Raw genomic sequence first — 13,211 nt, 5'->3', positions numbered from 1 at the left:
CCAGCCCTCCACTCATTACAGCTCCCCAGTTCTGTTAAATAGAGAGAGAAGTTCATTCATGTCGTTCATTTCATAAATCTAGAACTGGTGGGTGTGCATTGTTCAGCAGCTGCTCTTCACGCAGTTATTTTAGTTGGATATTGATCATAAGCAGACCAAATCCCAACTCATTTGTGCATGAACTCCCTCATATGTTTTTATTTTGTTTTTTTTTTTGTTTACCTCCTCTCCCCTCCCCATCTGCATCTTCATATCCCCTCTTCCTTCCACTCGTAGCCTTATTTCCCCCATCACGTGTATCACCTGCCACGACATTACTCCCACCATGCCCCCTCATCCTTGCGCCCCCCCATCAAACAACCCGGTCAACCCCAGGACACCAGTGGACTTGTAAGTAAAGAAGAATCAGTCGATCAATTTCACATGTGCTTTTATCTCAGATTTGATTGAACATGTTTAAGCTGTATTTTCTGTTATAAATCAACGTTATGAGAATGAGATCTTTTTATTCCTCTCACAGTTCATTTATTAACAGATAAACATGATGAAACAGAGTCTCACTATTGGGTTTTTGACCTTCTTTGGGATCCATTGTGTCAATAAACACAAAAATCTTAGCCCCTTTCTTTTAACATTTCCTCTTTTCTCACTTACCTAATTCCCTGCAACCTACTCTGTCACTCTTCGTAACACATTTTAGTTTGACATATTTCTTTACTTTTCTTTGCCTTCTGTTGATTTAATTTGCGCCCTTTTCCACTGCTCCTAAACCCAACTACAGCCCAGCTCCTGACCCTGATGGGGGGGGGCTATTTTCTCTGATTTGAAAAGCCAGAAGTAAAGAAGTGGAAGACTGTTTGTTTCATAAACTGCATGATCATGAATTTAGCCTCCGTTAATCTTCCCTCTTGTACAAATCTTTGTTTCTACTCTGCACACACGTCAGGATGTTATTGCAGAGGATGCCAGAGAAGGCCTCCCCTCAAGCCCCTCTGACCTCACTATGGTAACCTGACTAACACCAGCAGATGGATTAACACAAATACTAACCATTAACAGAACTGGTCCAACGATAACCGTTTCTTGCTTTAAACTGCTCACTTTTCTTTTTGTGTTGCATGGAAAAATGCATGTCTTTATGTTTGACAGGTTGTGGATTTCATAGCTTAGGTTCAGAAAGGCCAGAGGAGCATAATGTAGTCTGCTTTCTGACCACTGTAATGCTTCAGCTGCATTTAAAATCGTCATAAACAGAAATTTTCATAAGAATGTCCACAGTGTGTAATAAAGGTCAAATTATTGGCACAGGACACACTCTGGTTTCTCCGTGTAGTCTGAGCAGCACTGACCTGTTACGACTTGCTTTCGTGTTTTAGCAAGCTAAAGATGTGAAACAGGTGCATTAAAATAGAAGCTCAAAACAATTTACTTTCCAGAAGTCTCTATGCAGCTGTACGGCCGGGAATATCAGCTATTTATCTTCTAACTGCACCAGAAACTCTGAAACATTTCCTGTTGCTGAAGTTGAATCAGAAAATTGATTGGCTTCCAGGTAGCACGTCATGTGACCTCCTGCGAACCATCGAAACGAGCGTCGAGACGACGGAGCATAGACTATAGATAGACTAATCGGCATGAAGTATGTTCTGCTTTTGACAAAGTCAAAGTTCAGATTTTCCTATAAACAGGTAAAACTTTAAAAATGAGATTCTTGTACACAAGCACATGGGTTTTTTTTCTTTACTTTTGCAGTAAATGGAAAAAAAGAATTTAACACCTGCATCCAGATATTCATACGCTTTCAGAGGGAGTAGCTACTATTAGAACAATTTAATGATAACACTGTTCAGGAGATTTCTGCTCCACAAAGTCACTTATCAGGGCACTACCAGCAAGTATTGAGAGGAGCTGTTTGAAAGATTTAAATATAGATTACTGTGAAATGTTCCTTTCCATTACAGCTTATCTTTCTGGACTTTGTCGGTCTTTAATTTCTTTTTTAATCCCGTCTTTTATACCTTCATCTGTTTCTGAAAGTTTATACCTTTTTTTTTTTTTCTTGCTGTAATATCTCCATCCTCCTGTTTGGTTAGGGTAAATTTCCATCTTTCACCCCCCTTTCAGGTTCATAGTTAATCTCATTGTGTAGTACTTACATGTGCCTGTTGTTACAAATCTGCACACGTGTTTGTGTATATTTGTGTGCGACTCTTTGGATGTGTGAGCAGGACTAGCAGGGTGTAATTGCATAGCTGATGTAAGTGCAAGTATGGATTCCTCTGGCTGCTGGGATTATCATCAGAGCAACTGTTGGGGCTGACAACACACACACACACACACACACACACACACACACACACACACACACACACACACACACACACACAGTACACTGACAACGAGCCCAGCGCTGGTAGAGCTTATCTTCATACCAAGACGTTTCCTCCCTCACAGGGCTCTGTTTCCTCTTCCCCATCCTTCTGCCCAGCCCTGAGCACGGCCCGGCTGTAATTACAGTCTTATCACACACACACACACTGGGAGGGTTCACACAAACACACACACACACAGACATTTATGCTTTCACTCACGTTCCTAGAAGACACGCTTGCTGTATGAATCAAGGAGCCTTCCCTGAATTTCTTTCTCTGCCTCATTCTTTTGCTGGCTCTTCCTTTCTCTCTGTTTTTTTTTTCTACATTCCCTTCTGTGTCCAAAGATTGTGACTCCAGCAAAAACAAAATCTTCTTGTTTAATAATTCCACTTCTCGTGGCCTCTACATTTCCAGGCCGATGGTGTGCGCTGGCTGCGTAGCAGCTGTAAAGAAGCCGTCTCCTCCCCTGCTGTGAGACGGATAAACGTCTGCGCTGCTGTCTGTATCCCTCATGTCCCCCTGTTGCCGAGTTCAACATGTGCGCTGCTGTCTGTCTGCTCGTCGGTCTGTCTTCTCTGCCTTGATTTCTGCTTCCCCGCCTTTTTTTGTTCGTACATCCAGTGTCGGTTTCAGCGTGATGAATCTATCTGTGGGTTGTTTACTGTTTGTTGACTTCTTTTTGTCTCCTTATCAAGCACTTAAAGTCGCCGCCTTACAAATTAAAGAAGGTACACCTTTGATTTCATGATTTATTCAGTTATTCCCCATCTCCCCATTCAGCGTTATTTCCTCATCATCCACATATATCTAGCTCATCTTTAACACTAAATCCATGGTTCATTTCTGTGTAGCATGCTGTAGAAAGAGACTTGCACAACTTAGGATGTGCTTTAGTCGTCACATCACTAATATAGTTTATTTCTAGAGCAACATTTCTCCTGCTTGGACATGAACATTGATAGAAGTCAAGTCCGAAACCGTGTCTTTGGTCCCGATTAACCGTGGGGTGGAGCCGGAGGGAATATGGGACAGGGAGAACGGGAGTGATGGAAAAGAAAGTAGGAGGTCGGCACAGGAGGCAGATTGAGAGGGAATGTTAGAGGAAGGAAGGGAGGGAGGGAGAAAGAAAAGGAAGTAGCGAGAACTTTGCTCTTCAGAGAGAATAGCCGAGCCAGAGGGAGGGAGAGGGGGGTAAGTGAGCAAAGAGAGGCAAGGATGGATGAGATTTGTTTGGTTTCTGTGCCAGCGGTTGGCACGCCGGCTATGTGTGAGGCCTTAGGCTGCTTCAACAGGCAACTGGTATTAGTCACATCAAGCCTCGTAGCCACACGACAGCGACTGCCGCTCAGTGTGGCTCTGCTCTGTGGGGGCTCACAGACTTGCCGACTCCATCCTTTTAAGTGCTGTGCACACACGTTACGTGCTTAAATATAAACTGATGAAAAAAAAAGTGGGATGAGAGGATGTAATGGTGTATTTGGATAAGTTGGCAGCTTTGTTTACTTTTACACTTGCACCGTGTGTAACCGGTAGAGTTACTGTGTGGGATTTTGACTTTTGCATCTCCGTGTGCCTCACAGTAACAAGCTTGCATGACATTTAACAGGAATTGTTGCTCCGTGTGCACTAATCAGAGATTTAGGAGTGCTGAGCTGCTCTAACAGAGTGTGTGAGTTTGCTGTGATAATTCCTGAAAACTGTCTAATTGTGTGTTTGATCTGTTGGTGTGTAGGCCGGTCCTGCCGCCCTGCTCAGCTCTTTGAGCACCGATGCCGTGTGTGAGCGGCTCAAACAGATAGATGGAATCGACCCCAGCATGTTGCCTCAGTACACGGCTACCATCAAAAAGGTACGCTCTGAAACCTTCCTCTGGTGTTTGTGAGTTACCGCTTGTTTTTTAAATGTTTTATTACACGTTCTGATGCTTTTTTTTTGGGCCAGATCCCTCTGCTCCACTTCTCTTAATGAGTGCATCTTGTTTATGTTGTATGTTTACATTTGCAGGCTAATATAAATGGCCGAGTGCTTCTTCACTGCAACTTAGACGAGTTGAAGAAAGAGATGGAGATGAACTTTGGTGACTGGCAGCTCTTTAGAGGCGTGGTGAGACAAAAGTTACTCTTACTGTGTTTTGATCACTTCAAAATCTATTGTTATTGCTATGATCATATTTTTGGTTTTGAATTAAAAAGAAAAAAAATCTGTTTCATGCATCAGCCCACCAACATCATCATTTAACACTTCGTTACCGCTCAGCGTAAAAACTCTGAATCATTTTAGTGGCATTCATCCTCTTCACTCTGTAATACTTTGCAGATGATCCCCTTCAAAACTAAAAAAAAAACAAGACATTAATTCATAATAAGACTTTTTTTTCCCCCTACTTTGACATATTGGGATAGAGATTTTATAATCCCTATTACAAGAAGCATGCTAGTCAGTCAGCCAGGAGTCCAGTCTGCTGAGCCGAGGTTGAAATCACTAACACATGTAGCCGGCTCCACTTCATCAAATGTCAGTCTGTGTTCCTAAAAGCAAAGCAGAGACCGGAGTTGCTTGTGTTTTGCTGGAGTCTGGATGCGGGGCTCGCCTAGAAGCAGCTGGAAAGTGCTGCGGCCTTACAGCTCCACATAAAAACCAGTGTTGCTTTGCTAGGATGTTGTGACCACAGCCATCTGGTTGGAGATGACTGCTGATATCAGGATGAAGGCAGGTTATTGTTAGGGGAGAGAGGACAGTTGAGGAGTTGTGCTTAAGGAGCAGCTCATAGTTCCTCTCACAAGCACATGCTTTAGTTGTTGTCCAACGTACTTGCTTTGTGAGTCACATGCTCTGAGAAAAACTACGAGAGTGTATCCTCCGCTGAAGCAACGTCCCCAACGCTTCTTATTTAGCAAAGTCATGGAGCGATGAGATGAACTTACTTCACTAATGCACCTTCTCCAAGTTGTTTTTTGCAAAACATCAGTGACAAATGGACAGACAAAATCACTCAACTCAAGTTACTTGACTCGTCCATCAGAAATATTGAACCGTGGTTTATATTTAAGGTGATGGAACAGCGACACGCTGAAAGCCAGGCAGCGCTCCAGGATGAGTCCCGAGCTGCCAGCGAGCAAGGCAGCAGCGTAGTCCAAGGGGAGCCCGCCAGACGATCAGGGGGAGCCCAGCACGAAGGAGCGGCCTACAACCTCCACCTCAGCTTTGAGGAGCTGAGCGGAGTGGGCCTGGAGGATCCTCCCAGACACAGCAACAACTCACACTGGCCGGTGAGTCTCTCCATCGCCACTTTCTTAGAAATGGGAGGAAGCTCGCTGTCGCGCGCAAACACATGCAAAATAGATGAAAGGTAGTTCCTTTTCACTGAAATGTGAGTATGAAACACTTCCAAATGGTTAACGTCAAGTTTGCACCTTCAAACTGTCAAATGGCCGTGTGTCTGCTGCAACCCGGCCTGCGTGCTGGTGACCTCAGCGGTTTCGCATTTATGTGGTTTCCAGAGAGAAACGAGCGCAGCAGAGGAAGCTTGAATTTCACAGTTGCTCTTGAATTTTGCAGAATTAAAAATACATAAACACACTGCAGCACACCAAGAGGTGTCAAAGGGCCTCCTGTTTGTTATTTTCACCCTCCCTATTCCCAATTTGCAGTATCTCTGAGACACACGCAAGCACTCACACATAGACAGCTGGCTCTGGTGCTATTTTAAATGGTCTCACTTTGTGAATTGTTTCAAATTTAATCCCAGCACTGAAAACACAGCGCAGCTTTCATCGCTACTCCATCTGTGCTCTGTGCCAGTAACTTTTTCACTTTATCCAATTTTCATATTCTAAATATTTCAATGTTTGCAAGTCAGTTGTAGAATTTAAATGCATGATTATGCTGTCAAGTTGCACATTTACGGCATATTTATTTTTCTGTGCCTTTATCAACAACCCGTGATTGTAAGCTACTGAAGCTCAGCAGTGTTTGAGATAAACATGTTTCCTCAGCAATTTCAGTTCGCACATCAACCCAGTTTTTTTTTTGGTTTGTTTCTTGTCAGGTGGCAAATCTTCGCACTTCAAGCATGTCCAGCCTCAACTCACAGGAATCCTCTAATGACATCTGCAAGCTGACAGACAAGCAGCAGGCTGAGTACCGTGATGCCTACAGGGAGTACATAGCTCAGATGGCTCAGGTGGAGATGTCCGGCAGCGGGGGGGAGAGGCCGGTGCAGCCCCACCCTGGACAGTTCCTGCAGGCTGCCGGCTCAGAGGACAGAGGGGTGAGTGGATGTTTTTAATCACAGCATTACTAATGACAACACTAGTTTGGTACATTTTAGTGCAAGTTTTCACTCTCCTCTTACAGGAAGCTGTTTTTTTTTTTTTTTTTTGTGTTGCGTTTTTCTGTACTATCCAGCGTAAAGAGTTAAAGTCTCAGCTGGGTTGCATTACTTAATAATTGGCTTGTATTCTCGCTGGTTTCTTTTGGCGCGGAAGGTAGGGATCAGAATTCCCTCTTCAGAGGCATTTCCATGTTCTCCTCCGTGACTCCTCTTCCCTTTCCTCAGGCCAAGGAAGGAACCGACCAAGACGGCCGCAAGTCCTTCACCAAGAGAGGCTCCAAGAGTAGCGACGCCACAGATTTTCCCACAGGGGCAGACGCTCAGCTCCTCGACCCCATCAGTGAAGAGGACGAGAAGCTAGACCACAGTTTCTCCTCCAAGACCTCCTCCAAGAAGAAGGGAGCTGGGTCGTACTACCACAAGCTGCCCAACGAAGAAGACTCTGGTCCAGAGGAGTCTGACACCACCACACCTCTCCTCGGGAAAGAGGAAACTGGTGCTTCACACGGAAACACAAAGCCTTCAGGGGTAATGACCAAGCCTGCTGTCCTCGCTGGTTTGGTCAAGAAGGACTCGTGTGATTCAGGGATGCGCTCCAGTGGCAGCTCCTCCGAACCCTCCCTGGAGGAGGCCGAAGGAAACGCCGACAAAGAGAGAGAAGCACTGAAGTCCAGTCTCATTGAGCTTGAGCTAGAAGGGTTAGTAAAGAAGAGAGGCCTTCTCCCCAGCAGCCTGAGCGGCCTGCAGGACGCCACCGTGGCCCGCATGTCCATCTGCTCCGAGGCTGCGTCCGAAGCCAGCCTGATGGCCAGCAGCCCGGATGAGGGGTGGCCACTCAACGCGGTTAGCAACCTCAACCGCTCGGACAGCAACGCCACCCTCAATAACAACACGAGCAGCCCCAGCGACACCAACACCAACGCCAACAACAGCCATCAGCAGCAGGATAACACCACGGGGACGGAGTCCATCCCCTCCGTCATCATCAGCCCCGGCAGCAGCCCTACCAGCACCACCACCGCAACTATCCACCACAACCAGAACCTCTGCAGCATCAGCCTGGGAGACGAGAGAGAGAGCGTCCTCTAGTCCCGGAGTGCTTGTCTCTGAGCTGGGTCTTGTAAAGGCTGCTGGTGACGTGTGTAGTGAAATCAAACTGCTGATGGAAAGACGTGTTCCAAAGAAGTTGAATAGATAATGTTTCGTGATGTTAGTGAATGTAGGAGGTATTGATAAAAGTCAAATGTAGTGCATCCAGAAGATTTAAATGTTTGATAAAAGACGATCCCGTTCCGTTCAGAAAAAAAAAACGAAAATCATATTTGGATTTTGATTTCAAGAAAAAAATCTCGGTCCAGTCCAATTAGGATCTTCTCCTTTTACGAGGACTTTGTGTGTGTTTCTGATAGTTGGTGTGATTCTCTCCTAAGTGAATGTGGTGCTTTTGTGTGGAATTGATGTTTCATGAAAGAATGTTAACATTTCAAAGTAAAACGTGTTGTGTTGTTCAGGAAATAGGTAGTTACAACTGAAAAAAACTTGTTACTGAAGTGTTACTGAAGCCTTTCACCTCTTGAGACACACTGTGCACATTGTTTCGTGCTGTTTTTTTGGTAATTACAACATTTTGCATAGATGTTGATGTAATGAATTGTTGGTTTGTGACTTGAAGTGACGTTTGCCTTTGCACAATGTGTTTTGTGAATTAAACATTTCCTCGCATGATCTTTTTGAAATGCACAGTGGTTGTGGTGGTGTCTCTTTTCTGATCTTCTTTTTAATATGTGAAGATGAAACTCTGTAAACTAGGACTGGGATAAACCGGAGGACGTCATCTAACACTCCTTTTAAGAGTTTCTTAGCTGATTAATTGTAGTTTTAGTGTTGCCCGATAGATGGCGCACTCTCCATGCAAACCTGCTGCAGGCGTGCTGTGTGTGCTGTCAATAAGAAACTGTCAGAGCAACAAGACTTCTCACGTGGGGACTTTTGACTCTGGGAACAAGGATTTGCGGGTACTTTTACCTCATCTGTGAATCACTTTCATTTTAATCTAAACCTGGCTTGATGGTCAAGAGAAACTATCAACCCTGATCAATACAGATCCCAATTAAATTCCCCGAGGTAAAATAATCTACTCTGAAGGTTAGTGTCCTGTGAAAGGGAGAGGGTAAATGACCTGTGGGTTTTCACCGCTATCAGTCACCCCTTAACCCTTTTCAAAGCCATCTTTTGAACTCATTAACTGATCTTTAAAAAAGTGAAAAAGCTGCTAGAGCTACTTTATTTCATCTTCAGAGTTGTATCGATCAGTAAATTCAAGGTTGAACACACGCAGAGACAGTTTCAAAACCTCAAAGTTGCTTGGAGCTGATCATTAACGCGCCACATCGCGTTTTTCCCCCATCCCTCAGTTATGTTTTCCATAATTGTCTGCACATTTAAAAATAAAGCACAACCTCGGCTTGGTGTTTAAATGGCTGGCTCAGACTGCCTCGCTAAACCACGTAATCCTATTTACTTTACATAGCATGTGAGAAAGTAAAAGTGCAGTCAGTCTGTGCGCCCTAAATAAGCTTTTTAATGCAAGCATGTGCCTCCAGGTTTGCGTTTCCCCTTCAAGTGTCGACACCGGTTTTTTTTTTTTTTTTTTGTGATCATTATAGGTCACATACTTCGGATGTGATAAGAACCCTTTGTGGGATGTAAGTGTGTCAGATGTACAATGAGCGCGCTCGCGTCCACGCACCGCTGCGCGTCCAGCTGCTGCTTTTACGCACCATGCTCCCAAAACTGCCCCCAAATGAAACATGTTCAGGCTGTGTTTTTCATTTATTTTGTATAAAAAAAAGGGTACAATTTACATTACTTTTATAAAAAGTTTCAGCATAAGTACAACATTACACTTTTGCAGAAGATTCAAATCCTGCAACTATACAATATAAACTCCCGAGGAGAGAGAGTTCACAAGATTCCACTCGAACTTTTTTTTTCTTCCTTCCTTCCTTCTCTCGTATGTTTTAAACATAGTCCAGTCCTTCATGTGCCAACAAATCTGACAAGACAAGACTAAACTTTTTTTTTTGTTTGTTTGTTTTATATGTATATATCTATATACACAGTAACTAACCAAGTTTTCTGCTTTATACACGTTCCCACCTCCGCAAAAAAAGCGAAGAGTTCAACAAGGAGAGGGGCGGGCGGGTGTGTGTGTGCATGTGTGTGTGTGTGTGTGTGTGTGTGTATGCGTGTGTGGGGTGGTGGGTGGGTGAGGGAGGGGAAATAATCCTTGTGACAATAATCTCATTTTTCCTCCCGCTGCAAAACATAAGGGCCTTCCATTTTCCAGAAAGGACCCACAAATAAAAGAGTCTTAAGTTAAATAATAATGAAGTGTCCAAACAAATCACATCACATAAGATTGTCCCATATTAAGCAAAAAAAGTCTCTTGATTTCATCGTCAGAAACAAAAAAATAAAATAAAAAAAATCCAGGCCTGGGAGGACAGAGGCTGGAGGAGGAGGAGGAGAGAGGGGGTGGGAGAGTCCTGCTCCCCAGGTCCTGGTGAGTGTGTGTGTTTTTTTGCGTCTTGACCAAACACCTGCAAAAGATTGAGAAAGAGAGGCGTGTTTAGAAAATGCAAACAGGGCAGAGATCCGGACAGACTGGCGCCAGGGAGGAAGCCGCAGTTTTTAACATTTAACCAAACACTCCCAATACTAAGCAAACTCTGCGCTCCAGATGTACGCACACATAGACGGGGGAAAGGAGGGACCGCGCACAAAAAACACACACTCCTCGCTACAACTTCAGCCTACAATCTGGGGAAGAATCAGCGTAATTGCCGCTCAGCTGGCGCCTACACACTTCTTGTACCAATTATGTGCAGACATCGTAGTAGCAGTAATCCAAACAGCCATTATTTTTCCTGTTGCAGATGCTCTTCATTATAGACACAAGAGGGTATAATACAACCCTGACGGCAGCTACTTATGGAGAGGGAACCATGGCAGAAGGGAGTGAGGATCTTCCACGCTTTACATCTGCGTCTTCGGCCACAGCCGCGCACTTAATTTGAATAATCTGGGTCACCTTTCGGACATAATGAAGCCCTGAAGCAGAACTATAGCGATGTGATCTGCCTCTGATTAGACTATAGGAACTATGCTCGGTACTGGTTTGAAGAGTCAGCCATGGGTCATGACTGACGGTGTTGTGCCCAAAAAGTGATTGCCTGCCAGAATCTGATTTTTACCCTGAAAATGGGTATTTTCACCTGCCAAAAATTGATTGAAGGCCAAATACAGTTAATGAAAAGTTGTTTCTGCCTAAATATGACTTGATCTCATTCTTGAGCTTCATAATATAAACACTAGAGCTCACAGTATTGCGTTTAACTATTTTAAAAAGGACCATTACAACACAAAATAGACATTTTCACCTGCCAAAAATTGATTGAAGGCCAAATACAGTTAATGAAAAGTTGTTTCTGCCTAAATATAACTTGATCTCATTCTTGAGCTTCATAATCTGAAAATTCTAGCAGGCAACTCACTCGAGATCAAATCATATTTAGGTAGAAACAACCTTTCATTAACTGTATTTGGCCTTCAATCCATTTTTGGCAGGTAAAAAGACCCATTTTCAGGGGAGAAATCATATTCTGGCAGGCAATCACTTTTTGGCACAACACCGGCCCTCCGACGGCAGCGCGTCCTCACACAAAAACATACTGGGACCATTGAGGCTGATTTATGGTTCCGCGTTACACCAACGCAGAGCATGGTGCGCGTCGCCGCGGACCCTACGCCGTCGATTTAACGCGGAACCATAAATCAGGCTTTAGATCAACGTGAGCCGAGACCAGTAGGGGAGCAAATATATGGGAGAGTGGTAATTCTAGCCCATTCTGCTCGGGCAGACTGTGGGAGACAGGCTGAAAGCCCTGGCCAGAATGCAGCAGCAGACATGAGGACAGCCTACTTACCGCTTTAACGATGCAGAGTCCGGCTGTCATCTGTCATCAGCTCTGATGGCAACTCCGGGGACTGAAAACAAACACACACACGCACCAAATGTTTAGTCTTTTACTCTCAATTCAGCAGGCGGCATCCCTAGCCGCAATATAATCTAAGTCTATCTAGAATCTCTTGTTGTTCTTCATATTCTGAACAAAAGAGGAAAAGAAAACCTGCAAACCACCCATTTTGCGCTATTTTACGCATTGGCACAACTGCGCACAATTTAAAAAGCCTTCAAGAATAAAAATGCACGCGTATAAATTAAACCAAATGATGAAACTGGGGTTTCCAAGTGCGGTTCCAGTGTAATTACCTGTAATGACAGGATGCTGATGTCTGTGTTGAGGGTGGTGAGGGGGGTCCTGGACGGGTGGTGCAGGCTGGTTAGTGCCACACTGGAGTCCAGCGCGATCTGCAGGTCTAGGATGTAGTCGATGACATGCTGCAGGATTTCCATCTTGCTGACGTTCTTGTTCTGCGGGATGCTGGGCACCAGCTCCTTCAGCTTGGAGTAGCAGTCGTTCATGTTGTACAGCAGGCTGAGCGGGTCGTCCACCGGGGTCTTGCTGCGAGAGATTCCCAAGGAGTGCTCTGATAAATTCGCGTTGTTTTTCCGGAAGGACCGCACGGGGCTTATTGCTTTCATTTTTGAGCAGTTGAGAGAGAGAGGGGTTGCTCTTCCTTCTTCTAGTTAGTCCTGGGTTTTTTTTTTGTTAGACGATCAGCGATCTGACTGGATTACCGAGCTGTCAGTGTTCTTTATATAGGCAGCGGGGCTGTCCGAGCGAGGTGGGCGGGTCGAGCGCGCTGATTGGAGGAAGACGAGCTGTCAATCAACTGAGTAACGTCCTCCCATTGGCTGCTCTCGCTCGAGCTCCGCCCCTTCCCCCTTGCGTTACCAGTGGCAACGCATGTTGTAGGCGGAACCCAGAGGGCGCTCCAGCAGCTCCGGTGGGCAATTTGGAAAATTAAGCCCTTACCTGTTTCTGATCAAGAAAATTAATGATTTGCACGGATGTCAGTAGACAGTGCCGAGGTTTAAATACGCGTCAGTACCTGTTCTTGCAAATTTTAAATACGATATTGCTCTTTTGTCTTGTTTATACTTGCACAAGCGATTTGAAAGATGTATTTATAAATTCAAAAGGGGACCAGTCAGATTATAAGAACTCACGATCAGAGTTTTGTAATCATCATACCTCTTTGTATTTAATTTCCCTTTTTTTTTCATCTTTTTCCAACACATTCATATGTGGTTTGGGGTGTGGAGTGATGACAGGGGACCATGTTTTTTATTTTTATTTAACCTTTATTTAACCAGGCAAGCAATTTAAGAACAAATTTCTTATTTACAAGTAAAGCCTAGGGGGGTAAGGGGAGGGAGCTAAGATGAAAAAAAAAAAACAAAGTTATATAAATACACAAAAATACATTAAAACTCAATACAAAAGATAAAACAATGAATCAAGTAAAACAGTCAG

General features: G+C 44.3%; 2 protein-coding genes across 6 annotated transcripts in view; one reads left to right on the top strand and one right to left on the bottom strand.

Moving 5' to 3' along the window:
• The window catches only part of kidins220a (kinase D-interacting substrate 220a), a 53,111-nt gene extending 45,060 nt beyond the window's left edge, over positions 1 to 8,051 (top strand). For 2 of the 5 annotated variants that reach the window (XM_061742878.1, XM_061742879.1), the window contains exons 26-32: positions 277 to 390; positions 947 to 1,006; positions 4,108 to 4,224; positions 4,380 to 4,478; positions 5,426 to 5,644; positions 6,424 to 6,645; positions 6,934 to 8,051. In XM_061742878.1, coding sequence (XP_061598862.1) covers positions 277 to 390; positions 947 to 1,006; positions 4,108 to 4,224; positions 4,380 to 4,478; positions 5,426 to 5,644; positions 6,424 to 6,645; positions 6,934 to 7,797 — 1,695 coding nt within the window. In that variant the 3' untranslated portion in view covers positions 7,798 to 8,051. Of the gene's footprint in view, positions 1 to 276; positions 391 to 946; positions 1,007 to 3,070; positions 3,104 to 4,107; positions 4,225 to 4,379; positions 4,479 to 5,425; positions 5,645 to 6,423; positions 6,646 to 6,933 lie in introns of all 5 variants that reach the window. The other 3 variants (XM_061742880.1, XM_061742881.1, XM_061742882.1) reach the window with 3 other exon arrangements.
• Positions 8,052 to 9,525: 1,474 nt separating this feature from the next.
• On the bottom strand, positions 9,526 to 12,454 carry id2a (inhibitor of DNA binding 2a). Its single transcript, XM_061743817.1, has 3 exons — positions 12,044 to 12,454; positions 11,697 to 11,757; positions 9,526 to 10,310 (listed from the first exon to the last, which is right to left on the bottom strand). The coding sequence occupies exons 1-2, from the start codon at positions 12,374 to 12,376 to the stop codon at positions 11,701 to 11,703; spliced, it is 390 nt and encodes a 129-aa protein (XP_061599801.1). The 5' UTR covers positions 12,377 to 12,454; the 3' UTR covers positions 9,526 to 10,310; positions 11,697 to 11,700.
• Between the last annotated feature and the right edge of the window lie 757 nt (positions 12,455 to 13,211).

Source organism: Cololabis saira, chromosome 16 (genome assembly GCF_033807715.1).
Source record: "Cololabis saira isolate AMF1-May2022 chromosome 16, fColSai1.1, whole genome shotgun sequence".
Lineage (NCBI taxonomy): Eukaryota > Metazoa > Chordata > Actinopteri > Beloniformes > Belonidae > Cololabis > Cololabis saira.
Note: the sequence above shows the minus strand (reverse complement) of the source record. Positions and strands in the feature narration are given on the sequence as shown.

Coding starts and splice junctions, on each gene's coding strand:
- id2a (XM_061743817.1), bottom strand. CDS start 12,376: ATGAAAGCAATAAGCCCCGTGCGGTCCTTCCGGAAAAACAACGCGAAT. Junction 11,758..12,043: donor TCAGCATCCTGTCATTACAG/GTAATTACACTG, acceptor GTTTGTTTTCAG/TCCCCGGAGTTGCCATCAGA.